Source organism: Phyllostomus discolor, chromosome 13 (assembly GCF_004126475.2).
Source record: "Phyllostomus discolor isolate MPI-MPIP mPhyDis1 chromosome 13, mPhyDis1.pri.v3, whole genome shotgun sequence".
NCBI classification, from domain to species: Eukaryota; Metazoa; Chordata; class Mammalia; order Chiroptera; family Phyllostomidae; genus Phyllostomus; species Phyllostomus discolor.
The window spans coordinates 52,380,640-52,405,726 of record NC_040915.2 but is presented as its reverse complement, the minus strand read 5'-3'; the positions used below and the strand labels follow the sequence as shown (position 1 = coordinate 52,405,726).

Sequence of the window (25,087 nt, the reverse complement as noted above, 5' to 3'; positions counted from 1 at the left end):
TGGAGAACAGGGCAGCAGATGCAAACAGTGAATGAAAAGGGAAAAGAGGTGACTTAGTGTATCTATTGTGAACCAGAAGATGGCATTAAACCCCCCTCGGTTTTCAGTGAGAAGGCAAACCTGTCACCGGATGGCGAGGGTGTTAGGCCTCATCACCGCGGTTCTCAGACGCCCAACCGGAGTCCCCATATCTGCGTCTCACCCGGATGCCGGGACGCGGTGGGCCGGGGAGGGGCCCCGGGTGGTGGAGTGCACGCCACGCCCGGTGTGAGGCGCAGAGGTATAGGAGCCACGGCCGTCTCAGGACGACGTCGAGGGCCTGTGTGCGCTCTGCCCCCCGGGGCACGTGGGACACAGAGCTGGTGTTGCCCCAAGCCCAGAGGTCGCGCCTCTCTCCCCCTCGGAGTCCCACAGCCCACCTTTCTCCCGGCCTGGCCCGGGCTGAAGAGGCCAACAGGTCTCAGCGAACCCATTTCTAAACTCGGCTTCTCGAAGCTCCTCCGCACCCACCCGGGTGACGCTGGGGAGGGAGAGGCCTCGGACCCTAAGTGTGGACCCCCTTCCAGGTGTCCGTCCGCACGAAGTCCTGATAGAGGAGCACGTCTGACGGAGGAGCGGACTCGGGAGGCGGGGTTTGATCCAGGAAGGTGACAGCGGCTCCAGGACAAGACTTCCCTCTGAAGACACGGAGTGGCAGCCTGGGCCGGCGCCCAGCCCCAGCTGCTCGGGCGCCCGGGGCACTGCATCATAGCGCCCTCTTCAGGGAGCCAAGTTACCCGAGAGGGTGGCTGACTGTCCCCCGCAGGATGCGTGCGCAGCGGGCACTTGAACCTGTCGCTGTAAGGTAGGCAGCCGACTCTCGGCCTTTGTCCAGCCACCGCCAAGGCACAGCGACGTGCCGTACGTGGTCTGAGGCTGAGTGAGGAAAGGAAGTGTCACAGGGCTGCAAAATTTGGATCTGGCCTTACGTAAGTGGAACTTAGAAATGTATTGGCTCCCTCACCATTTCTGCGAGGTGCTTTAGGTTCCAGAGGGGGAGCTGTGTCCCCCCACGCCCCACCTCCCCAGCACTCAATGGGGGGCACCGCAGCTGACTGACTCTGCTTTTTCGGAAGCCCGACAGTGTTTCTGCCTGAGGTGTCCCCCAGTGCGCGCCCAAGTGCCACTGCGCCAGGCTCGTCTTGGCCCGGAGCAGCTTCCGGTGACGAAGCGGGAGGCCGTGTCTCCGCCCCGCGCTCTTGGCCGAACGCTGCCCTTCAGGGGCGGGACTGCGCTCGGGTGTTTCTGAGAAGAGCCGGAGAACAGTTTAGGTGGAAGCATCACGTCACTTTTATTTTACACGTGTCCACAAATGCTCGTACAACACACAGCGACTGCTTTGAAAGTGTACAGCGTCTTTTCTCACAGCACAAGGAGACAGAGGGGTCAGCGACACACGGGTGTGCAGAGGGCGGCTGCTGTGAGGACACACACACCTGCCCGACGACAGGGCTCCGCCCCTGCGGGAGGGCGATGGTCACAGCTACACCAGGGGCGGTCTCGGGCCCAGGCCCGGTCACCACAGACAGCTGGCGTGTTTGCAAAAACAACGGGGTTCCAGGGGACCAAGAGCTGTCCCAATGTAATAAAATTGTACCCTTTACCAAATCTCAGGCCAGTGCCTACTGGGACAGCTCTTAAGTGGAATACTGACTTCCATGCGCCCGTACAGCCAGCTGAGGGAAGACCGGGTCCCGCAGGATACACCGGACGGCAGCGGGCCAGCCTGCGCCCTGTCAGCTCGGGGCCGGGCGCGGCGTCCTGGACCTGGAATGTTTTTGGGACCGCTCGTGTCCCAGGGAAGCAGAGACTCGAAACTACAAGTGCGCAGGTGGAACGAAAGTGCAGGGAGAGGGAGGGACTGCCAGACACGTTAGGTCATGAGGAGCAGAAGCCCAGACACATCAGACTGCTCCACGAACGGACTCTTCGTGTAAACATGTTTAAAGAACAAGATATTTGATGGCTTTTCCATTCCCACAGAAAACGTCAGTACTGACATTCACTTTAGCTTTCTAAAAAAGTCCAACCCAAACGGCGGGGTTGGTGGTTTGAAACTCAAACAGTATAAAATAGTTAAGAAACGTTTTTTAAGCACCCCCTTTCCTTAGCAGTTAATAAAGTCCAAGTGGCCTCACATGAAAGTTTCCCACACAGCAGTTTAAAAAGGATCTACCCGACTTTGGGCTCCGTCGCAACAGCTTTACAGGCTTACCGGGGGCTTTGCTGCTGGGCACAAAAATAAAGGCATAAACTGTCGCAGGGAGAGCAGAACGCACACAGTCGAAGCTGTAAAAACCATTTCAAAATATAAACTCGTTTTTTTGGAATACCCTGTGTCGGAGGCTGCCCGTATTAATACCTTTGGTATAAACAGTAACATTTCCCTTGGAAAGCAGACACAACCCATCCATTACCACGTACACATTCCTATCGCCTTGTAACTACTCTACCTAGTCTAGTCTCAGCCGCGCGCACGCGTCACAGCTCGCTCCTGCCCGGGGCGGGCGCGGAGGAGACTGGGAGGTAGGTAACCGAGAACGCCCACACCGCCGAGCACCCGCGAGCTCCCCACGAGCACACATCCCCCAACACTCACACACGTCCCTTAAACACACTATCACGGACACTAACCGGCCCCGAAGGGATCTGCACAGCCTCTCACTGGTGGCCACCCCGTACTGTGTCCAAGTCAGAGGCAGAAACCGCAAGGCAATCGATCGCCAGGTGCTGGCTCCACTGACGGCAGGGAAACTGCCCCAAGGCTGCTGGTGGGAGTGGCAGGGCCACCCTGAGTTTCTGAGCGAAGGGCAGGGCATCTCCTTGCAGCAGTGAGCTCAGCTTGACAGGGAAGGAGGCCGAGGGGGAATGGGTCCCTTGGCTGATGAGCTATGCCGGTAGCCGGGCCAGAGGGCCTCCCTGGAATGCAGTGAGTCTGCAGGAGGGCAGCCGGAAGGGGGAGGAGCCAGGCACGGAGCTGAGCACTCACCCCCAGGACAGCTGCCCTCAGCCAGATGCGCGGGGGCCCACCGAGCACCAGAGCACGGGCACCCAGAGCTACACAGGGACAATTTAGAAGCACAAAGCACACCAGGTCCTATCTGCACTGCTGCAGGCTGCAATTACTCACCAATAAGCTCTAGGCACGAAATCCTGCTGCGGGACAGAGCAAAGCCGGTCTGGAAACCGAGCCCGGCGCAGTGCACAGGACCCGGGGCCAGGGTGCTAGGCTGGAGGACAGGAAAGACACAACCTGACGACACCCCCGGTGGCCACCAGCTGCAGGATCCCTCTCAGAGCTGTCAAACCGAACCCAAGCAGCTCACATAGGTAGTCAACATCCACTAAAATAAATACTGCAAACAAAAGTTCTCACGTACACTTCACACTCAGTCACACTTTTCCTTTGAGAGCCCAGCAAGCCTGGCTCCAAAGCTCCCCAAAGAAAGCAGGGCCCCTGGACCCAGCTTGTCAGCAACAGGGGGCATTCACCTGGGTAAAAACCAATTCACCTTGTCGAGAAGTATCAAAATAATCATCTGGCTATTACAAAAGTATCTCTGGACCCCAGGGGAAGTGGGAGGCGCCGGAGCCTGCACGGGATCTGAGTGCAGAGCAGGGAGGTGGAGGAGCGCGGGAGGAGGGCTCGGCTGCCGGACCGCTCACTGGTGCAGGTGGGCACGGTCGTCAGGCCGCTTGATGTGGATCCGCCGCACGCGCTCGATGCGCTCACGCTCCCGCTCCTCATCTTCGTCCAGGTGGTGGGAGCGCCCGGCCGCCCCACCTGTGGCCTCCAGGAGCGCATTATCAGGTCCCCGCCCATCCTGGGCCTCATACAGCAGAATATTCAGCGTCTCCTCATAAATCCGAGCTTCAGGGAACTCCACCTGCATCCCCCCGAAATACAGGGCAGGTAAGTGAGCATCAAACACAGCCTACCACCTCTACCACCGCCCAGGGTGAATCAGGCCCTGGGGTTCCATTCAGGCCCAAGGAGAACGAGCAAGCAGAACACCTAACGGCAGTACAGTTCCATGAACAGGGGACCAGGTCTGAACAGCACTTTACAGCATGCTTCAGCCTCACGGGACGGCAGAGACAGAAGCAGAGGGAGGGGTCAAGTGTATTGGTTTGGGCCCACAGAATCCAGGTCACTCAGGGAGTCCTGTGCTTGGGAGGAAGCCAACGAGGGTGAGAGGTGAGGAGCGCCAAGCGGGCCCGTGTGGGTGGAGAGCCGTTCTAGGTCAGCGGGTAAGAGGAGGGCGGTCAGATGGCAGTGAGAGGTCATGACTAGAAAGCCAAGGTCAGGATCTGGAAGGTAGCACCGTCCCCCTGACAACCAGGACGGGATGGCCACGCTGGCGGGAAACGAAGTTGCGTGGCGGCGAGGACGCGCACAGGCTGCATCAGACCACTGCAGACGGGGGAGGGGCGGGCGGCTGCACGCGGGCACGAGGCTACGTCTGAACCAGCGTTTGGGGGGAAGGAGTGGAGACGCAGTGTGACTGCCTCTCCTTGCTGAGTGAGCCCCACAAAGGGAAGGCCACTCCGGCTCTCTGAGACCTACACCTGGACGCTGCCAGGACCCGAAAGGGAACGGAAGCCGTAGGAGCACCAGTGTCAGACTGGCCACCCGGAGCACCCCCTCCAAGCCCTCACCTTGGTCTGTTTCTTCTCGGTGGCATAGACGATGGAGGTGCAGCAGACTTCGGCGATCTTCCGGCCCTGGCCGTAGAAGGACCAGCAGCAGATCTCGTCCCCAATGACGTCCTTTATGAACAGGACCCTTCCGTTAAAGCGCAGAGACAGCTTATCAAAAAGTTCAATGTTTTTCAACATGTTGTCGTCAGAGTTGCTGCAAGAGAGCAGTTGATAAGGTGACCACAAGCCGGGAGCAACCGCCGCCACGGGCCATTTCCGCGTGCCGGCCCGTCACCTCCACTGTCCCCTCCCAACCTCACAAAGTCCCCCGAGAAAGGCGCCACAGCCCCCACTGCTCAGAGAGGGAAAGTGAAGGTCAGAGCGATCAGGTAACTGCCTGAGGTCAAAAACCAATAAATGGCAGAGCCAAGACCTCAAACCAGACAGCTCTAGCCGCTCAGCCGGTACCCCCTAACCAATGTGGTGGTGCGGGTGCCCCAGCCAGAGACGGAAGGCTGGGGACACAGGGCTTGCGGGGCAGGGCACCAGGCGGGGACAGGGAGAGCCCTGCCAGCCACAGAATCGGCTGAATGGAACTGCCAGAGGGGAATTTTTATCCTGGTCAGATGATGGATCTTCGGTAATCTTACAAGTCCCCCTACATCCCTCATGTTCCTGACTTAAGAACTGAAAAGTCCCAGGAGTCACAAGGCATTCTACGAACCAGCAAATACTGCTAGTGGGAACGTAAGACGGTGCAGCCAGTACGGAAAACAGCTGGGCAGTTCCCCGGGTGGCTGGCCCTAAGTTAACACGGGACTGAGCCACTCCATCCCTAGGTGTGCATCCAAAAGAAAAAAAAAACATGCCCACACACAACCAGGCACACGAATGTGCACAGCACCAGCATTCACGATAGCCACAAAAGGGGAAGCAACCCTCACTGTCCTCAGCTGGTGGATGGATAAAAAAGATCTGGTCTATGCACGCAACGGAATGTTACTCAGGCATAAAACAGAAGGAAGCTCTGACCCAGGTTACGACAGGGGTCCCCTTGGAAACACGATACTAAGTGAGAGAAGCCAGTCACAGGAGGCCACACACTGCCTGATCAACGCACATGAAACGTCAGTGCAGGCAACTTGACAGAGACAGGAAGCGCACGGGGGTTGCCGAGCACTGGGGGTGGGGGGGGTGGGGGGGGGAGTGGAGCGGGAAGTGCAGACCGAGTGCTGACAGACACAGGGCTTCCTTCGGAGGTGACAGAATATTCAAAAGCTCGGTGATGGCTGCACAACTCTGCAATACACTAGAAACTACTGAGTTATACACTCGACAAGGGTGAATCTGACGGCGCGTGTGAATTACGTCTCCCATCTATCACCTGCCTTTCTTCCCTCCCACCCACGTGGGTGTGCTGGGGGGGGCCCACCCCACCCCTACCTGAAGGGACTGAGGGGAGCCGGGCCTGGCTGGTGGGAGCGGAGGCTTTCTTAGCAAGCACTGGTGTCTCCTCTGGCTGCCGCCTTACCTGGTGTAGGAGTACTTGTTGTTGCTTCTGTTGTAGAGCAGCTTCACGGCTGGCTGCGGGTTGTTTCGGAGAAAGAGGAGCGTTACTGGGAGTGCAGACGCAGTGCACGGCTGGCTTCCCACGGGGCGGGGCCTGCCGCCAGGCCCAACAGGCACACGGCACAGCCTGCCGGCTGGGCTGGGGCTCCAGATGGAGACGCTGACCCCACAGCAGGGACACGAGATGAGCCACGGGTTCCCCTCCCTACCCCTTCTCAGGTCTTCCTCGGGTTTTCATTTCAAAGCTCACTCGGAAGGACCCCCCCACCCCCGTCTCTGACAGCAAACAGAATGCCACGAGGGTGCCTCCAACACACCTTATTCGACGTTGCTATAAGTTTCTGTTCTTCTTTGGATGAGGTGATGACAGGAACTTTGCAGAACGGCTCATAAGCATCTTTGTTCTGCTGGAACAAAACTTGCTTTCAGCCTAGGAGGCGTGCCCCACGCGGGATTATTTAAGCCGGCCTGCCGGGCAGAGACAGGCCCCAGGGGGGCAGGTGGGCAGTCGTGGGTGGGCAGAGAGGAGGACTCTCACCACCAGGGGAGTAGCATGGGGGCACGACCAGGAGCCGAGTCCTCCACCGTGCCAGGCGCTCAGCGAATACTAACAATGCGCCACACTTCCGCAGCCTAGGGAGCCGCTCAGAGAGAGACCCTAAATGTGACAGATGAAATGAGACTGCATCAAAGCTCCCAAAGCCCGTGGCGATAACGAAAAAGAATAAAAAGAGTATAAGGCCGTGACAAGGGTAAAAAAAAAAAAAGAATAAGAGACGTGAAGTCAGAAGACAAAAGATACTAAGAAATTTGAGGCCGGAGAAGAGATGGCAGATGAGTGACGGCCGAGGCGGAGGAGAAAGCTGGAACCTAAGCCAGCAGATGGGAAAGAAACCTGGAGATTCTCAAAGAGCAGCCCCCACAGCGGGTGGGCACGGGGCAAAAGGAGAGGGTCACCTGCTGGGTGGCAGAAGCACCGGAGAGACCCCCAGTGGGACCCCCTTTCAGCCTGTCATTTCGCCACTGAAGCCCACTGGACAGCAAGGACCACCCGCACACACAGCTTTTCAGAGCCTCACTCTAACTTCAACAAGCCATGGTCATCGGAGGATACGTGGGAAGCCTCTGGAACATGAGACCACACGGGAGGGGCGGGCGGGGGGAGAAAGAGAGAGAGAGCGAGCAGGAGGCGGGGTCAGACGACCTGGGTGGCGGGGAGAGAACGGGGAACGCCAGCGGCACCAAACAGGCGAGGGCAGGCGCCGCAGGGTCGGCCGCCCTGTGAGAAGAAGGGCGCTCGGGGAGCGGGGAGGGGCTCTGGGAAGCGAGGAACGTGAGAGGAGAAGCAAAAAATTCAGGGAAAGGGCTGAAAAGATAAAGCTGAGGGAAGAGAACAACAAACCTCTGAGAAAGTGGAACGGGAAGAAACAAGCGACAGAAGCTGGGAGGAGGCCAGTCCTGGAAGCCGGACCTCAGACTGACGGAAACCACAGGACGGTAACCCGAAGGGTGTGTCTCCAAGACAAGAGGGACCACAGCGCCACTGCGGTCTGACCCCACCAACGGGAGACCGGCCTCCCCGAGAGTTCAGGGCTGCATTGGGGATGTGTATTCAGAAAACCAAGCAAACAAAACAACGAAGCAATCCCTAAGTCTGGCAAACTGAAAAGTTGGGTGAGAAAGAAAACAGACGCCCTGACTGGTGTGGTTCAGCGGGCTGGACATCACCCTGGGGACTGAAAGGTCGCCGGTTCGATGCCCAGTCAGGGCACATGCCTGGGTTGCAGGCCAGGTCCCCAGCTGGGGGCGTGTGAGAGGCAACCGATGGATGTTTCTCTCCCTTTCTGCCAAAATTAAACACAATCATGGAGGGAGGGAGGGAGGGAGGGAGGGGTCCCTATGTACCCTGTGGCTCAGCGGCTCACGCCCCGACGTAAACCAAACGTGGGTCAGCCTGCGCTGAGAGAGCAGGGGAAGAGGCGTGTGAGTCTGGTGCTGGCCGGGACGAGGCGGCGCAGAGCCAAGATGTGCGTGCCCCACAGTGACCCCGCAGGTGGCGCCGAAGACGGGGCGTCAGCAGAGAGCGGCGCGGAGACATGGAAGTGGGTGACGCTGAGGGCAGCAGAGGAGGCTGCCGGGGGCGCAGGGGTGAGGAGGGAGGGCACTTGGTGGCATTTCTGACGACACTATCACACACGACTTCCTAAGTGATGTACGCGTGCTTCCGGAACAAAATAAACGTGAAATAAAAACACCGAAGTAAAGCCCGAGACCCTGGGTCAGAGGAACGGTGAGCTCACAGACTCTCAGGTGGGGGCGTGCAGAGTCCCCGAGGAGCTGGGCATTGTGGGTGCTGCTCCAGCCCGGGCCAGACAGACACGTGGCTTGGGAGAGGCCCCAACAAGAGCCTCATGGACACAGAGCCAACTCCTGTGACGACCCAAAGGGGCTCCTCTGACCCTGGGCCAGGCCGGAACTCTGTCTGATGCCGACGGCCACTGGCTACACCTAGAAGCGTTTTGGTTTTACAGGGATTTTGCTGTCACGAGACCGGACCCTGGTGTTCCTGCCCCAACTCTGGGTGAGGAGGGAGGGTGTCTGTGTCTGCAGAGGTCACGCCAGGCTCCCAGCGGCGCCCCATGGGGTAGGAGTAAGCCCCACGATGCGTTCAGGAAACTGTTGCACTGTCGTGACCCATGGTTCAGTACCAAAGGTCTCAATCTACACATGAGGTGACCCAATGCCGTGGAGACTGAAGTCAGCCAGAAAGGAGGCAGGTGGCTTAAACAGGACAGAAAAGCCCTTCCGGGTCACTCTGACCACAGGGGAGAGGCTCCAGGGTCAGCTCGTCCCCCCTCAGGAGAGGTCAGGGAGGTGGGAGGCACCCCCACCTGCAGAGGGGAGGGGGGAGGGAGGCAGGGGGGAGAATGGGCGGTGCCTACTTGCAGGGCTGCCTGGCACTCCTCCACCAGGCCCTGGACCAGGTAGTACTTGGCTTCTGCGAGCAGCTCCTCAATCTCCCGGCGGCTCTCGGGCAAGGGGACTGCCCCGTCACGCAGGTAGTTGAGGATCGTACCGAAGTGCTTCCCGCAGCGGTCAATGAGGATCCAGCCTGCAGGGGAGGGAGGAGGCAGGGAGGACTCGTCACACGGGCGCACCTCTCTCGGAAGGAAGGCCCCAAGGAGAACCCAGGTGGCTCCTGTCTCCCCAGCCCTGGGGAGAGGGGACCACACAGAGTCACCAGCAAAGGGCCAGCCAGGCCCGGCCTACACAGCGCTGTCACGGCCTTCAGACCCTGTGGCCGGAAACCACCACACCCCGGACTCCTCTGGTCTCGGGCTCTTTGGACGCCACGGCCCCCCGAGGCCTAAAGCACGTTTCTAAAGTACCCTCGAAAATCCCTCGGACAAGACCATCTCACAGCGGCCCAGCCCACCACCCCTGGACAAAATGCATCCAAATGACCCCAACAACAGGAAAAGGCCTCTGGGGGAAAACTATCTACCCCCTCTCTCTGCAAGACATTTTCAGACTTTGAAATAACGGCATTTCTAAGGAAGCAGAGGACTCCTCCCACAGACTTTGACCTCTGGGTCCTGAGCGTGATCCCCAGACACTCGCCAGCACCGCCCAGGGAAAGTCCACCCCAACCCCCAAACTCACACTTACTGGCCAGGGACAGCGGCCGACCGGAGACAAAATGGTGCCGGAGACGGCGATCGGAAAGACGGGCCCGGCCCGTGAGCAGGGCAGTCTCACGTGGGAAACGGAACTTGCTTTTATGAAACACGGAACCCCCCCCCCCCCCCCCCCCCCCCCCCGCTGCCCAGAACCAGGTACAGGAAGAAGTCCTGAGGGGCATGGCCAGGAAGACAAGCCCTCACGCCACTCGGTGCCCTCTGTACCTCGGCACTGGCCTGCCGGTGCTCCGCCAAAGATGCGCTGGGCCTGCAGGGTTCCTCTCCTGAGAGGCCAGTGTCCCTGGGAGTGTGTCTAGGGGAGGGCATGACGGGAGCCTGGGCGGAGAAGAGGGCACCGACGGGGGCAGGAACGGACGACACCACGCGTGTCTGGACAGAAAACGTGAAGCACTAGAAAGAAGCCAGACAGCCCCGGCCTTCCGACCGGCAGGGCCGCCTCGGGCAAGGGCCTCCCCAGGTCTCCCGTCCCGAGTCACAGGCGAGGGAACACCAACGCACGGCGCAGCTGGGGGTCTGCGCAGAAACTGGTGCTCTGATGCCCCCGCTTCCCACCCCTGACACCACTGCGCCCCGCCCCGCCCTCCTCAGACCCCGGGGTCACGGGGCCGCACGCTCGGTGCCCCCGACCCAGCCCTGCCCAAGCCCTCCGTGGTTTCAGCGGGCAGGTGGGTACTCTCCGCAAGGATCACCAGAGGGGTTGGTAAGCAGGCCACTTCCACACACCCCTCCTGCAAGTACTCCTCAGCCCGAGCTTCCCGGGCCTTGGTCTCGTCTCTCCGGAGCCTTCCGTTTGTGCTTCCACACAGCTCTGGCCTCCTACGTGGGAAGATGACCCCCCACAGGGGCAGACACAATGCAGACGTGCAGCCTGCAGTCAGACCCAGGCTTGGAGGAAGGAGAGGTATATTCCAAGTCCCTGACAGTGTCTGCTGGACACTGTCCCACCGCTTCTTTCTACAACTGAGACGACAAAGTATGGACTTGGTGTCTGTCACGTGGCTCGGAGGCCTACGGGCCTGGAGCGGGCAGGAGGAGCAAGTGCAGGGGGCCAAGGTGCTGGGGAAGGAAGGGCCTTCACGCTCCAGCCGAGAGTGGCCAGACAGAAATGTGGGCCCACGGCTGCGGCAGCCTCTGATGCTCCAAACAAAGGCAAAAATGCAACTTTCTGTGGTATCTCCTGGTTTTTAAAGAATGGTAAGCTAATTTTTTAAGAACCTGCCATGAACCCACTACGGGGCAACCCAAGCACAGCTGCAGGCTGCACTGGGCTGGGGGCCACGAGCTGCAACCCCCGTGTGGCCCCGGGCCTAGTGCCGTTCTTCGGCAGCTGACAGGGTACGGAAAGGTGGCATCACCATCCCCCGTCCTCTGTGGGGAGTCTCACCCACTGCCTTTCCCACAGATGGACACAGAGGCTCAGGGAGGTTCGGGGACATCCCCACGTCGGGCAGGCAGAGCCACATCGCAGAGAACAAGGGGAAACAGGAGGACTCCTTTCACGGGAGTTGAGAAGACCGGAGAAGAGGCAAGCAGAAGCTCGGTCTTTAAAAGAAGCCGCCCCCGTCTCCACACAGCTGCTCCGGGAAGAAAACGTCCACGTTCTGTCTCTGACACACGGGCAGCTCAGGCGCCTGGCGGGGGCGAGGGCCCTGAAATCAATCACTCCAGGGATCTCAGCGACTCCGGGCACGGACAGGCGGATAGGCGGACCGTGACACTGGCTCCGGCTCAAGAATGCCGTCAGGAAATGCTTGTGGTGAAGGAATCCTGCTTTGGACAAATAAGGGCAAAGGAGCCAGGCGGACTTTCCATGAGGTTTCAATTAGCGTTCCAACTTTAAGGCATTTCAGTTGCTTTCAAAGCAGGAATCCATCCCTTCGAAACAGCTTCGCATGTAGAAAAGCAGAAGAAGCCGAGCCCATGGGGCATCTTTCCTGCCCCCATGGAGCCCATTTAGGAAAGCTGGACTTGCCAGGACAGGGGGCAGGGCGGGGGCGGTCCCTTCGACAAGGCGGAGAGGACAGGCAGAGTGCAGACCAGTGGCTCGGGGACAGTGTGGGACGCATCACAGCACAGGGCTTAAGAGCGCGGCCCGTGCTGGAAACCCAGCTCTGCGTATTTGCTGGACGACTCGAGCCTTTCACTTCACCTCTGTGTCCAGCACTCTCCTCTTCTAAACGTGGTGCCTTGCAGGGCTGGCGTGAAGGTGCAGGAGGAGAAACACGGGAAGTAGTGACAGCACAAGGCCGAGTCTATTGGTGGAACTCAAATTGGGTCTCTGACAATGAACCCTTCGCACATTTCATCAACACTGCCTGAGAAGGGAGCCGCGGCAGCATCCCGGGGAGGCACATCCCAGCCCCCAGGAGGGAATCTGTGTGACCTGCAGGTACCTCGGAGGCTGCTGTCAGGGTCAGAGGGACTGGGCCGCCAGCCCCGCCTTCTCTCCCACCCACCAGCACACCCTGTACTTCCTCTCTCCTTTCCCTCCGCCTCTTCCTCCAGGGAGCCGTCCCTGACCTCTCCTGCCCACGTGGGGGTGTTTGCACTCTGCATTTTTGTGGCTCCCAAACTTGCCTGATCGTAAGTCATCTGGGGTACGTGTTACAATTTCGGATACCAGGAGGCGGCCTTGGCCTTGCTCCTGAATCAGAACCTCGGGGGCAGGGTCTCTAAGCCTCAGCACTCCTGACGTTCTGGGTTGGATGTGTCTCTGCTGCGAAGGGACTCTCCTGCGCATCACGATGTATTCACCAGCATCCCAGCCCCCACCCACTGGATGCCAAGGGCGCTCCCGCCCCCAAACCGTGACAACCAGAAATGCCTGTGGACAATGCCAATGTCCCCTGGGGATCCACACCGCCCCTGGCTGACCACCACTGAGGTAACTAGGAGACTTAAAAAAAAAAAAAGATGTAAATACTGAGGCACCTTTAAAAAAGCAGTAACAAGTCAGACTTACGTTGTTCATATTAATGACATAAAACCATGAAAGAATAAAATCCAGAACAGACACTTCTTTCTACAGAGCAAACATGGGAGAACGCCTAAGTCAGAAGCAATTGGGCAGCCATGCGATGAAGCGCGAACAGGAAAAGATGCTCAGCCCGCTGGAAAGGCTGGAAAGGAGGACATGTTGCCTGAAACAGCAGAGGACCAGTGGGAACCACCAAACTGGCAACAACGAAAAGGCGAAAAGGCGTGGCAGTGCCTCTGAGGGGCGCGTAAATTGCCACAACTGTTAATATCCAGTTGAGCTGAAGACACCGCCCCCGACTCTTCTCCTGGGAATAAACTCTAGCACCGAGCTCCCAAAGGCGTGTGGGCCCTCAATGCTGCAGCCCGAGGCGGCCAGGCAGGGTCTGGAGAGTCAGGGGCCTTCCTTTGCCAAAGCGAAAACGTGATTTTCTGGGTGTGCCGCGGTGTGACCGAGGCTGGGAGGCACTGCCCTGGGGAAACACACGCGCCAGGGAGTTTTCCAGAATGATTAATACTCCTATCGGTGAACACCATCAACAGAACATGAACCCAACGTCTGCAGTATCTTCCTGGGATGGAACATTCTGGGTCAGGGGACTGTTTGAACTAGATTTAGTAATGGCTTGACATTACCAGCAAAAAGCTAAGTAAAGCAAAAGCAGAAAGGTTACACACAATGTAACACCATTTATATAATGTTTACAGACACAAACCACATGGAAAATATAGCAGGTCTACCTAAGGCACAGAAACAAACACAGAGTGGCAGCCAAACCGGGAAGGCCAGGAGAAAGCCCAGATGAAGAAGTAAGGGAAATGGAGGCAAGCAATCTCCCAGACACAGGTTCAAAAACGGCGGTTATAAGGATGCTCAAAAAACTCAGAGGAGAAAAATGAATGAGCTCAGTGATAACTTCAACAGAGAGAGAGTAAGCATTAAAAAAAACCCATCAGAAACCATTTTTAAAAAGTGAGAAATGAAGAACACAATATCTGAAATGAAGAATACACCAGAAGGAAGCAACGGTGGACTGGATGAAGCAGAGGACCCGATCAGCAATCTGGAAAACAAGGTAGCAGAAAACAAGCAATCATAGCAACAAAAAGAAAAAAGAAATTAAAAAAAAAATGAGGATAATTTAAGGGACCTCTGGGTACCAGAAGGAGAAGGGAGAAAGCAAGAGATTGAGAATCTATTTGAAGAAATAATGACTGAAAACTTCACTAATTTGGTGATAAAAAAAAACACACAAGTCCAGGATGCTCAGAGTCCCAAACAAGATGACATGGGACAGGCCCACACCGAGACACATCATCACTGAAATGGCAAAGGTTAAAGACAACGAGAGAATCTTAAAAGCAGCAAGAGAAAGACAGCTGCCCACAAGGGAACGCTCATAAGACTGTCAGCTGACTTCTCAGCAGAAACTTTTCGGGCCAGAAGGGATGCGCACGAAGTATTCAGAGTGGTGAAAAAAGCAAGGACCTACAACCAAGGCTATTCTTCCCACCAAGGCTATCATTTAAAATTGAAGGGGAAAAAAAGAACTTCTCGGTTAAGAAAAAATACTAAAGGGGTTCATCACCACCAAACCAGTGTTACAAGAGATGTCAAAGGGACTTCTTTAAGAAGAAAAAAAAAGAACATAAATATGAATAATAAGATGGCAATAAAAATATACCTATCAATAATCAGTTTAAGTGAAAATGGATTAAATGCTCTAACGAAAAGACACAGGGCAGGTAAATGGGTAGGAAAACAAGACCCACACACTCACACATGCTGTCTACAAGCCACCCGTTTCAGGTCAAAAGACAAACGTAGACTGCAAGGACAGGGCTGGAAAAGGGTATTTCATGCAAATGCAAATTAAAAAAAAAGCTGGGTAGCGGTTCTTACACCAGACAAACACCAGACAGACAAACGCACTTCACAACGAAGGCTGTGATGAGAGACACAGAGGACACCACGTAACGAGAAAAGGGTCGACCCGATGGAAGGACACGATCTTGCGAACACTCGAGCGCCCAGGGCAGGGAGGCACCCGAACACTGGGCGGGCCGACATGTTCACTGGGGTTTCTCCGCTGCAGGACGGCTCCAGCGGCGGCGCTCAGCTGTCCTGACCTTCACTTGAAACAATCTGATTAGATTGTTCTGTGACAGCTGTCACATCACTGTGTGTTTTTAAAAAAGCCTTATCAAAGCTGGTGAATTTTTGTGCAGCCATTTTAATATTGAAGGTGGAAGAAAACATGCAACATTTCCGGCGTATTATGCTTCATTATTTCAAAAAGGTAAAAACGCAACTGAAATGCAAAACAACAGATTAGCACTGGGTATTCTGGGGAACATGTGCAGGTAAGGGGCAGGGCTCTCTTCTCCCATCCCGTTCACGTACTCCCTCATCCCGACAACGTCAGCAAGCGCCCGGAGACCATTCAAGGGGGGAAGCACTGTACCAAGCAACAGGGATGACATGGGCAACACCGGTGAGAGTGACACGGGACTCTCATTCAGAAAATCGACCTGGAGACCACTGGCGGATGGTGACACTGATGCAGGTGCAGGTAAAAACCCTAGCTTGGTGAGAGCGGCGCCTTTCTGGGAAGGAGTCTGGCGGTGGCCTGCTCACTGCCCGTGTCCTCGGCGTCTCAGGAAAGCTACCCCATGGGGCACCATGGGACTGCAGCTCACTCCCTCAAGGCCAAGGTGACCACTGCTCCGCTGCACGCTGCTAAGACCGGTCTCACCCCCGCTCCTCCCAGCGCTCTGTCCCGCACCTCCACAACCCCCCACCCCCACCCCACCCCAAGCAGGACTAAGACCACCACGAACACTTGCCATTGGTGAGTCTCCCAATGTGTCAGGCCTTCTAGCAAGTGCTTTCCAATTTCCTCATTTAATCCCCGTTGTAGTCTGAAAATATTACCTAACCCACAGCTCCAAAAGGAGGAAAACGGGCTCAGAGGAAAAAAATCGCTTGCCCACTGTTGCATTACCAGTGAGCAGCAAGTCAGCCTGCATTAACACAACGCTGGATGCACAGAAACCACTCCACGCGGGCCAGCCGTGACTCAGCCGGGACTGACTGCCGGCAGCGCTCAGACCCAGGCCCGCGTGTCTCCGACGCCCGGGCTCCTCCCTGTTCAGGAGTGACGCGCACACGGTGCACGACCCAGACAGGCAGCAGGGCACGGGCACGAGACAGCTTGCCAGCACCCTTGGTGCGAGGCCCCCAACCCTGAAGAGACCAGCGTCTCAGGCACCCCCCAGAGGTTTCTGGCGACAGAAAAGGTGCTCTGTCCTGTGCCTTCAGAGCCCCTGTCCTTCAGCCAGCAGGCTCCACTGCTGGGTTCACTTGTCTGGGTGAGCTGCCCCTGGCGTTTCAGCCCGTCTGTGGAGAACTTCACTGCCGCTGCCAGCCTTCCCGGGTGAAGCTGTGAGAGGCAGGGAGTTTTCCCAAACTGCGGACCCAGCGGTGTCCTGGAGACAACAGTTGGGCCCCGGGTCAGGCTGTGCCGTGCCCTCACCGACAGGACCGCTGAGCTGGCCAGGGCGCAGGCCAGAGGCCCCGATGCCTGGCCCGCCAGCCCAGGCCCTCACAGGGTGCCAAAAGGGCCGCAGCCCTAAGCCAGTAGTTGAACACAACAGCTGCCACACCAAGGCGACCTGGACAGGGCTGCGGGGCCACATCAAACCACGGAGAGCAGACGGTAAGAGCCAGCAAGTCCTGGGTTCAGGAGCTTTTGGAAAAGCATTTCCCGTGAGAAGTGGCTTTCTACTTCTCACACTGTGACAACGGAAAGGTACCCACCCCTCAAGGGGTTAGGGTGAGGAATGAATGCAACGACACTAAAATGCCATCCTTGTGGGGCTTTCCACAAGGGTGCGGAGGCGGCCGGAGCCCTAGTGAGATGCAAACAGCTGAGGCTGGGGTGTCACAGACAGCGCAGCATCCCCAGAGGGCTGGGTGCTCCAGGAAGCAACGGGTCAGGACGTCCCCCAGCAGCCCCAGGTACCGCTCCAAGTCTGGGGACAGGGGAGTCTCAGGACTCTGTCTCTTCTGGGACAAGTGTCAGGCCACCAAGGCGAGGGCTTTCAAGGAGATGGGGCTCCCTCTTTGCTTCTGAGGCGGCTCTGCTTTTCCTGTACCCACCAGAGGCAGGGCAGGGCAGGGCAGAAGAAAAGCCCAGCAGTCCTGGGTTCTCAGATAAGGCCTGCTCCTTCCTGCAGCTGGGGTGCCATTGTCTTGGTTTCCACCAACACTCCGGGCAGTGCTGGGTGTGGCACAGCGAAGCAGATCCTCCCACTCACAGAAAGCTTTTTTTTTTTTTTTGAGTCAGACAGGCGGCGGTTCTGGACAGCCCAGTTCGAGGGAAGCCCAAAGGCACGGAACTGCAGCCCTGCAGCCTGGCATCCTCCAGGCCGCAGAGAGGGACACCCCATGTGGTGGCAGCCCTCTCAGGGTCGCGGGATGTGCTGTGCACACCGGGCTTAGTCACCCTGAGCCCAGCTGCTGCGTCAGAACTCCCCCACCCTCTCAGGAAACCCCCCCCACCCCCCCAAGGCAGGGGTGTGGGCACTGAGGCCGGCCTCAGATGCAGGCCGGCTGGGTCAAGCCAGGCTGCGGTGCGTCTGGCCTGGTCACAAGCAACCTCAGGCCAAGGAATTCGGGACGGGGCCACGTTTAAACCTCAGGCATCCTGCCCCCTAAACCCGCCCAGGTGAGGTCACTCCCGTTTCTCAGGGGCTCTTTGTTGCCGGTGGACAGGAAGTAGTTACGGTAAGATGACTTTAACCACTTCTTTGCCTTTTACTGACATGACTTTCCACAAAAAGGGGGGGGGCAGAAGTACTGAAAATACACATACTGAATACCTACTATGTGCGAACAGCCCCAGGAGGTGGGGATCACTGTGCCCACTTCACCAGAGGGGAAATGAGAATGACAGGGTAAATGCCTTGCTTACGGTCACCAGCTACTAAATGGGGAGCTGTGACTCAGTTCCGGGTCTGTGACTCTTTGTCAGGACCCCATCCAGGAGGCAAGTGACGAGAGATGATGCTGTGACTCACACGAGTTCCACTGTGAAGTCAGAGGCTCACTGCGGAGGGAACAGGAAGGGAACCAACCGGGGTGGCTAGTCCAGCCTCTGTTTTACAGAGCTGAGGCCTGGAGTGGGAAGGTGACTTAGCCAATCAACAACTTCTCGTGGCAAGAGCAACAAAGACAAGACTGTGAGTCCCTGTCCAGCTGGCTCCTAGTCATCTTCAGGTCTCAGCTTAAATGTCACTTACTCCAGGAAGCCCTCCTTGACCACACACCCCAGACTAGATCCAGTCTCCCTGTTATTCATTCGCAAGACTCCCTGCACACCATGACAACGCTGAGCACAACAGGAGGTCTGTAGCTGTGGGGACTGTGCATTTCACACTGGTCTTCTGAGCTCAGTGAAGCCCTCAACTACAGCATGCCCCCCCCACCCCACCTGGAAGGCGGGCTTACCTTCACTGTCGGTGAGCACTTCCATGCGCCCACTGAACATGGCCTTCAGCATGGTGTCCTGCTTGGTCAGCGTCTGCATGGTGGTGTAGTAGAGGGCGCCACCCACGTTCAGCTTCACGTACTTGGAGCTGGGGCTTGCGCCCTTGAAGGAGGTGGTGCGGGTAGCAGCCGCTGGCACCGCTGAGCTCACCACACTTTCTCCTGACATCTCTTCCTGCCAGGGAGAAGACACGGGGTCACCAGGGTCATGGCACCAGGCCTGGTTTACTTCCTACAGCCACTGAGCTGAACCTGGTCTCCAGGTGGCTTAGTCCAAGTGTATGCTGCTTTTAAAACAAGCTTTACTTTCAATGTTGACAACTCAGGAAGAGTTCACAGAAAAATGTGGATTTCTGGCTTCTCTTAAAACCAGAGGCCAACTTGGCCAGCAGGGCAACAACTGGTGGGAGCTGGGGTGTAGGCTGTCCCCCGGTGAGGGGCATGTTTTCCCCAATCCGCTGCAAACTCCACCCAAAGGCCTCACACACTGACCTCACCTACTGACCCTGCAGGGACCGCTTTGCCACTGACTCCTGTGTTAGGAGGGCTTCCACTGCCCCACTCCCCATGCAAACAGATGCACTGGCTGCAGCCTGAAGCGCTGCCCGGGTCTCTCTTTCCTTATTGCCACGCACACGGAGCAGCCACAAGTGCCACCTTTCAGCTGCATGACAGATTAAATGAGCTTTTATGAAGGTAGGATTCCAACCACCATTCCTAAAACCTTCTACAGAAAAGAGGTATTTCTGAGAGCTAAAGGGCAGGTGTAAAAACTCTTGGAAGCAAGCTATTGCAAAACTAGAGACTTCCTGTGCTAGCATCGCCCCAAACTGCAGGATCTGATAACGGTCTCTGCATGACGCTGCGGCGGCACCAGCCCTCACAGACGCAGCCGAGAGAGGAATGCAGAGTTCAGATTGAGCAGGCGCAGCTCGGGCCGGTGCCTGGCACATGTGCACTCAAAGAAAACATTTCCCTTTTCTTTTTCTTTTTTTAAATCCTCACCAGCAGATATGTTTATTGATTTTAGAAGGTGGGGAAGGGAGAGAGGGAGAAAGGAGAGGAGGAGGAGGAGGAAGAGAGAAAGGGGAAAGGGAGAGAGAGAAGGGGAGAGAGGGGGAGGAAGAGAGAGAGAGAGACAGAGACAGAGACAGACAGACACAAATTGGTTGCCTTTTGTATGAGCCCCGACTGGAATCGAACCCAGAACATTTTGGTGTCCGGGTTTGGACGATGCTCCGACCAACTGAGCCATCCAGCCAGGAAGAAAGACATTTCTTGACTTAGTGAGTAGAATTCTATAGCCAGAGAAGACGCCCAAGAGTGGGCCGAGCCTTTACCAAATCTGGGGCACGGCATCGAGAAAGCCGGGCCCGGCCTGACGTCACCTGGACGTGGATGATTCCATGGCAAAGACGAGGCCGCTTGGCCACTGATGGGTCACAGACACAAGTGAGACCGCCCCGTACCCGTCTGAACAAAGACAAGAAGAGCAACACCGTCCAAAACATGAAAGTCACTGAACACCCCCTCATCAAGGCTAATATCCCACTGCGGCATCACCGAGGAGAGCTTTAGCCCCACGCCACTCTTCCCGCCTCCAAACCAGGAGCCACCGGGGCCCCACCCCAGAACCAGCTCTGCGTCCCGACAGCATCCAGCGCAGGACAGAGCCCCATTCCCTGAACCCTTCCCAAACCACTCCCGGCAGGTTGCAAACCTCCGAGACGCCCAGCAGCTGTCCCTTGACACATCACGGAAATAAACAACTCTGACTACAGGTGCGCTCCTGGTGGTACTGGCTGCCACACGAAACTTTTAAAAATGCTGATACTGAAAAAGAATTGTTCTTTGCTAGTAAGTTCCTCACGCCTTTCTGTCTTTTGCAGATCTCCCACAACAAACCTGGGTCGCACTTACAAGTGTTAAAACACAGACGTCATTTTTCACTGGAATAAGGAACTGACAGGTGGCGGCCCGCCTTTCACCAGGGAGAGCGGGGCGATGGCCAGTCCTCTCCACCTCGGTCCCCCCAAGGAGAGGCCTGGAAATCACCCAGGGGCAGCCTCACGTCACAGCCTCGCAGCCTGGCAAAGGATGGCCTCTGGAGAGACAAGTGGTGCCTCAAGAAACAGGTTCTGCTTCATCCAGTAAAAACGCCACAGAAAGGTAAGTTTTCGAAAGCTCGGGGTATCTGAGCTTTGCTCGCCTGGGGCTGTGGCTGTGGCTGTGGCTGTGGCCGGAGGCCAGACGTGAAAGAGGCCAGAGGAAGTGGTGCCCCCTCGCTCCCAGCTTGCCTTTGAAACCAGTCCCCAGAGACCAGACACTAACCCTTCCCCAGGAAAACTCCTAGTCCATGGGACGACAGAAGTAACTTACCCCCCAAAAAATAAGTTTTGGGGATATGGTCTAGCATTTTGTCAGGCACCTACCGTGAAGCAGACAAAAAAGGCATAAAGTATACCTTATGTATTTCCTTGCTGTCCAGTACTTTAAAGATAACCTGCACACAGTCGCGTGTATTTGGAGTATACAGTTGCATGAGTGTTGGTTAGTGGCTGCGCCAGAGCCGCCGCATACTCCAACCCAGAGACACTTCTGTGGCTCCGGGGAGCCCCTCTGCCACCCCCCCTCCACAGAAGGTACCTTGGTTTTCATTCGTACCTCCACACACAACCACTCAAAACCCAAACAGCGCCAGAAGACAGCTATCGTGATTGCCATTTTGTGAGCGCGGACCCCCGGCCCACAACTTGATCACTTCCCAAAGTGAGTTTGTGACAAAGGGCGTGAGCAAGTCCTGTCTTGAGCCCAGGACTTTACCAGTGGTCATGCTCAGCCTGTATAGAGCAATGGCAAATAAACTGACAGAGGGGGGCCCACCCCCTTCTTTAGAAAGTCCAGACAAGCTCTGAAAAGCTGGGAGGCGATGTGTGGCTGTGGGCTTGGGTTTGGAAGTCAGAGCAGAATTAAACCCCCAGCCTTGCCATTCACCAACTGGGGGAGTCACCTGCCGGAATTCAGTCCCGTCTGTCAAACGGGGACAAGAGCGGCGCCAGCCCCCAGGCCCGCTGTGAGGGACGCCACAGAGCACTCAGCCCGGTCCCTGGCTCAGCGCAGACACTAGGACATGGAACACCCCAATGACGACGACTTGAGAACGCTCTCAAAGTCTCAGGTTATCCTCTCTTTGGAGACCGATCCCAGCTCGCTGACACCCGACTGAATTTCCCAGAGATAAAGGCAGAAAGCATCCTGATCTAGATGGCGACTCCAGAACAGACAAAGCAAGCTCCGACCCTCTCTGGAGCCCACTCCTCCACAGGTCGGCCGCCCCCTTCCTGGGAGGGACCGTAAGGAGAAAAGACTCTGGCTCTGTTCGTGTCTCAGGGCCCAAGTCCCAGTGAGCTGAGGACACAAAGCAGGAGACAGTAAGTCTCTCACAGCAAACCTCTCCACAGAGGAGTCCCCAGCCATCCCGCTTTCCAACTTGTTTCAAAGGTTTGACTTCACTTTTCACGAGGTTAGGGAGGTGGGACGGGAGAGAGCAAAACTGATTAAAGGAAAGAGAGGTGATTAAGAGTGGGAGTATTGGTTACTGATTCCATTCCATCAGGAAAAGAAGTTTCTTCCAGTAAGATGGATGGATAAGTCAAGGCTTCTCTCCTTTCCATCTCCCCGTCTGGTATAGTGTTGCTGATTCTGAACAGTGGCCCTCCACTTGGTTGCCCATTAGAATCCCCTGGGGAGCTTAAAATAATGCTGGTGCCTGGGTCCTAGCCATGGAAATTCTGATGTAACTGGTCTGGAGTTGTGGCATGGGCAACAGGATTTTTAGAAGTCCCCCAGGTAATTACAACGTGCAGCTGGGATAGCAACCCACTGTTCTAAAAAGTTCCGCATGCCTTAATTAGGCTATAATTATCATTGTGGCCTTAAGAGAAATCCCTGGACCTTTTGCTCTATTGGCTCACCGAATTCCTGACCGTGCATAAAAACGAAGCATCAAAGATAAAAGCCTGCCCCTGCTTCACAGCTTCAGAGCCACAAACAGAAAGCAATTGTATGCATGCTTAAAAAACTGAAAGTCAGCTGAAGGGGTTAGAATGCTACCTGAAGCAAGTACAGCAGGAGAAAAGGCGCAGCACCTGTCGACCACACGTTTTCTATACACTTCTCCGAAGAACTGTCTGCCTTGTGCGTGTGTCGGGGGAGACGCGTGGAAGGCTGAATCAGGAGTGTGGTCAACCTGGACTACAGCCCAGTTTCACGACTTCCTACGTGCTGCTCAGACAAGCTATTTCGCCCAGCCTGGGCTTCCTAACTTGTAAAAGGAAGATAAAGCCACACTCCTCCTAACAACCAACCCCCAGGGAACAGATGCTAAAGTACTCGCCACCTGGTTCTTAGTGTACTTTTCCTTCGTCCCTCGAGGTTTCCCTAAAACCAGAGATGGCAGCCCTGCTGTACTGGAAGCACCTGCGGATGCTTAGCAAGTATTAATGCCTGGGCTTTGCCCCAGAATAAGTCGTCAAATTTGGGGAGGGGAGACGAGGAGCGTGGCAGCTCAGAAACCAGAGTTTAAAAAAGCTCTTCAGTACTGGCTGGCATAGCTCAGTGGGTTGAGTACCTGCCTACAGACCAAAAGGTCACTGGTTCGGTTCCCAACCAGGATACAAGCCTAGGTTGCAGGCCAGGTCCTCAGTTGGGGGTGTGCAAAAGGCAACCAATCAATGTTTCTCTCCCTCTTTCTCCCTTCTTTCTCCTCTCTAAAAATAAATAAAATGGAAAAAGCTCCTCAGGTGATTCTAATGTGTGGCCAGAGCTGAAAACCACAAAGTTGCTTTTTTAACCAGCTAGATCTAAGAGTCCCTGCCTTGGGGCTAATTATACAACTTCCCCTGAATTGAGGGCATTTCTACAAAAGTCTGTGGTTCTGCTTCAACCCAACTACCATATTTTGCCGTGTATAGTGTGCACCTTTGTGCCCAAATTTTTAGGGAAAAAAAAGGAGGCGCATTATACATGGGCATAATGACCACGTACCATAGGTATAATCCCGGGCATGCTGCGCACAAAAACCATGAATGTGCACAATACGCGGCAAAATACGGTAAGTTCAATCAGCCACCTAAGTGCGGCATTATTCTGATGCAAAACCTACAGGACAGCTACTGCCATTTCCAAGTGTTCTGCAGAACGACATTCTCTTCCTGTGTTCAGCAGGCAAATAACTATCTAGCAAGGAAAATGTTGTCACCAATCCCACTTTTTAGGGGAGACAATTAAGAATCAGAACCATTAAGATCCTCAGATTCCCACTCATCCTTTTCATCATATAGCCTGAATCAAAAATCATTGTTCTAATCTCCTGCAGGGCTTGTAAAACAGATTGCTGGGCCTCACCCCAGACTGATTCAACAGTCATAGGACTTGAAAACTTGGCTGAAAAAGTTCCAGCTGATGCTGCTGGTCTGGGGACCACAGTGTGAGAAGCACTGGTTTATGCCTTCTTCCCCTGAGGTGGTCCTGATTTTACACGAAATGGGCCAGACCAAACTCAGATACAGGTTGGCTCCTTTTCCTTCAGCAGTGTCCCTGGGGCTGGTCCTCCCTTTAAAGGCTGCACTTTGGAGGGAAGAGACACTGGCAGACAAGTAAAAGGAGGGTCTGGGCTGAACTCCACTCATTCTTATCCAAGGATAAAGAGCTGTTCAAGGAATAAACTTCTGAGGAACCCGAACACACAGAAACTCCCCACAGCTGGGACACTGTAAGACATCCCCAACTCCTTAAATGCAGCTACCTCGGGCCTCAACGGAAGTGCCTACATAGGTACCCAGGCTCAGATAAGGCGCCGGACTCCGCGGCGAAGGTACCCTGACCTCAGACCCCTGGCATCCTTCCGCGGAGTTCTAAGCACCGAACGCACACCCGCCGGCCGATTTCTTCTACACTCGCATCCGCTTGCCCGTGTCCAGAGGCACCTGGGAGCAAGCCGCTCCCCACTTCCCCCAAACCCAGCGAAACCTATCACAACTTCCAAAAACCCCAAACTCTTCGTCCCAAGGAATCCCACTTCGCCCTCTCATAACCTACTTATTCTCTTTCACAATTCCCCAAACCCTAATTTTCCACCCCAAATGTCGGTCTTTAATTGACATCTCTTTGTTCTTTTCACAATCACTAATTCCCATTCCTAACAAGCACTCAAGACTCACAGACCCCCACCCCCTGCCCCGTCCACCCACACACATATCTACTTTCCAAGCCCAAATGCCCTTTCCTGGATTCCCAACAGCCAGGGTTCGCCCCCGTCCTCAAATTCTCCACCTAATGCCCTTCCCCCACCCTCGGCCTCGCCCCCATCCTATCCCCCAAATGCCTCTTCCCTATCGCGACAGCCGCCTTCGCACCCCCTCCTGTCTGTCCCTTCCCCCTCTACTCTGGCTGTGCCCTGCTCTCTCAGCCGCCCAGAACCCCCAGTCGGCGGGAACCGCCCTCCGTACCATGAAAAGTTGGAGGACTCCGGAGTCTCCAAACCCGGACTGAGAGAGGCAGGAAACACCCAGCTCGCATGAGCCAGGGGCGGAGGCGGGGCAGGGGCGGA

The 25,087-nt window shown here is 56.0% G+C and overlaps 2 protein-coding genes across 3 annotated transcripts in view; one reads left to right on the top strand and one right to left on the bottom strand.

Moving 5' to 3' along the window:
• Positions 1-1,580, top strand: part of MYO1H (myosin IH) — a 35,126-nt gene extending 33,546 nt beyond the window's left edge. Inside the window, exon 31 of the mRNA XM_036014853.1 lies at positions 567-1,580. Within this exon, the coding sequence (XP_035870746.1) occupies positions 567-590 (24 nt within the window). The 3' untranslated portion in view covers positions 591-1,580. The remainder of the gene's footprint in view (positions 1-566) is intronic.
• On the bottom strand, positions 1,314-25,087 carry KCTD10 (potassium channel tetramerization domain containing 10). Of its 2 annotated transcripts, none has more exons than XM_028527400.2 (7): positions 24,987-25,087; positions 18,439-18,652; positions 9,192-9,361; positions 6,567-6,656; positions 6,212-6,264; positions 4,699-4,894; positions 1,314-3,926 (listed from the first exon to the last, which is right to left on the bottom strand). In XM_028527400.2, exons 1-7 carry the CDS (start codon positions 24,987-24,989, stop codon positions 3,702-3,704), a joined length of 951 nt encoding a protein of 316 aa, XP_028383201.1. In that variant the 5' UTR covers positions 24,990-25,087; the 3' UTR covers positions 1,314-3,701. The 2 variants fall into 2 exon arrangements, with proteins under 2 accessions (XP_028383201.1, XP_028383200.1); XM_028527399.1 differs by having other exon boundaries at positions 6,567-6,653; positions 24,987-25,076.

Bases quoted from the DNA above. Each gene is read 5' to 3' on its own strand.
- KCTD10 (XM_028527400.2), bottom strand. The intron at 6,657-9,191 runs GTAGGCACCGCC...GTTTTGTTCCAG, and splicing joins AGTGCCAGGCAGCCCTGCAA to CAGAACAAAGATGCTTATGA. The intron at 6,265-6,566 runs GTGTGTTGGAGG...AACAACCCGCAG, and splicing joins TTATAGCAACGTCGAATAAG to CCAGCCGTGAAGCTGCTCTA.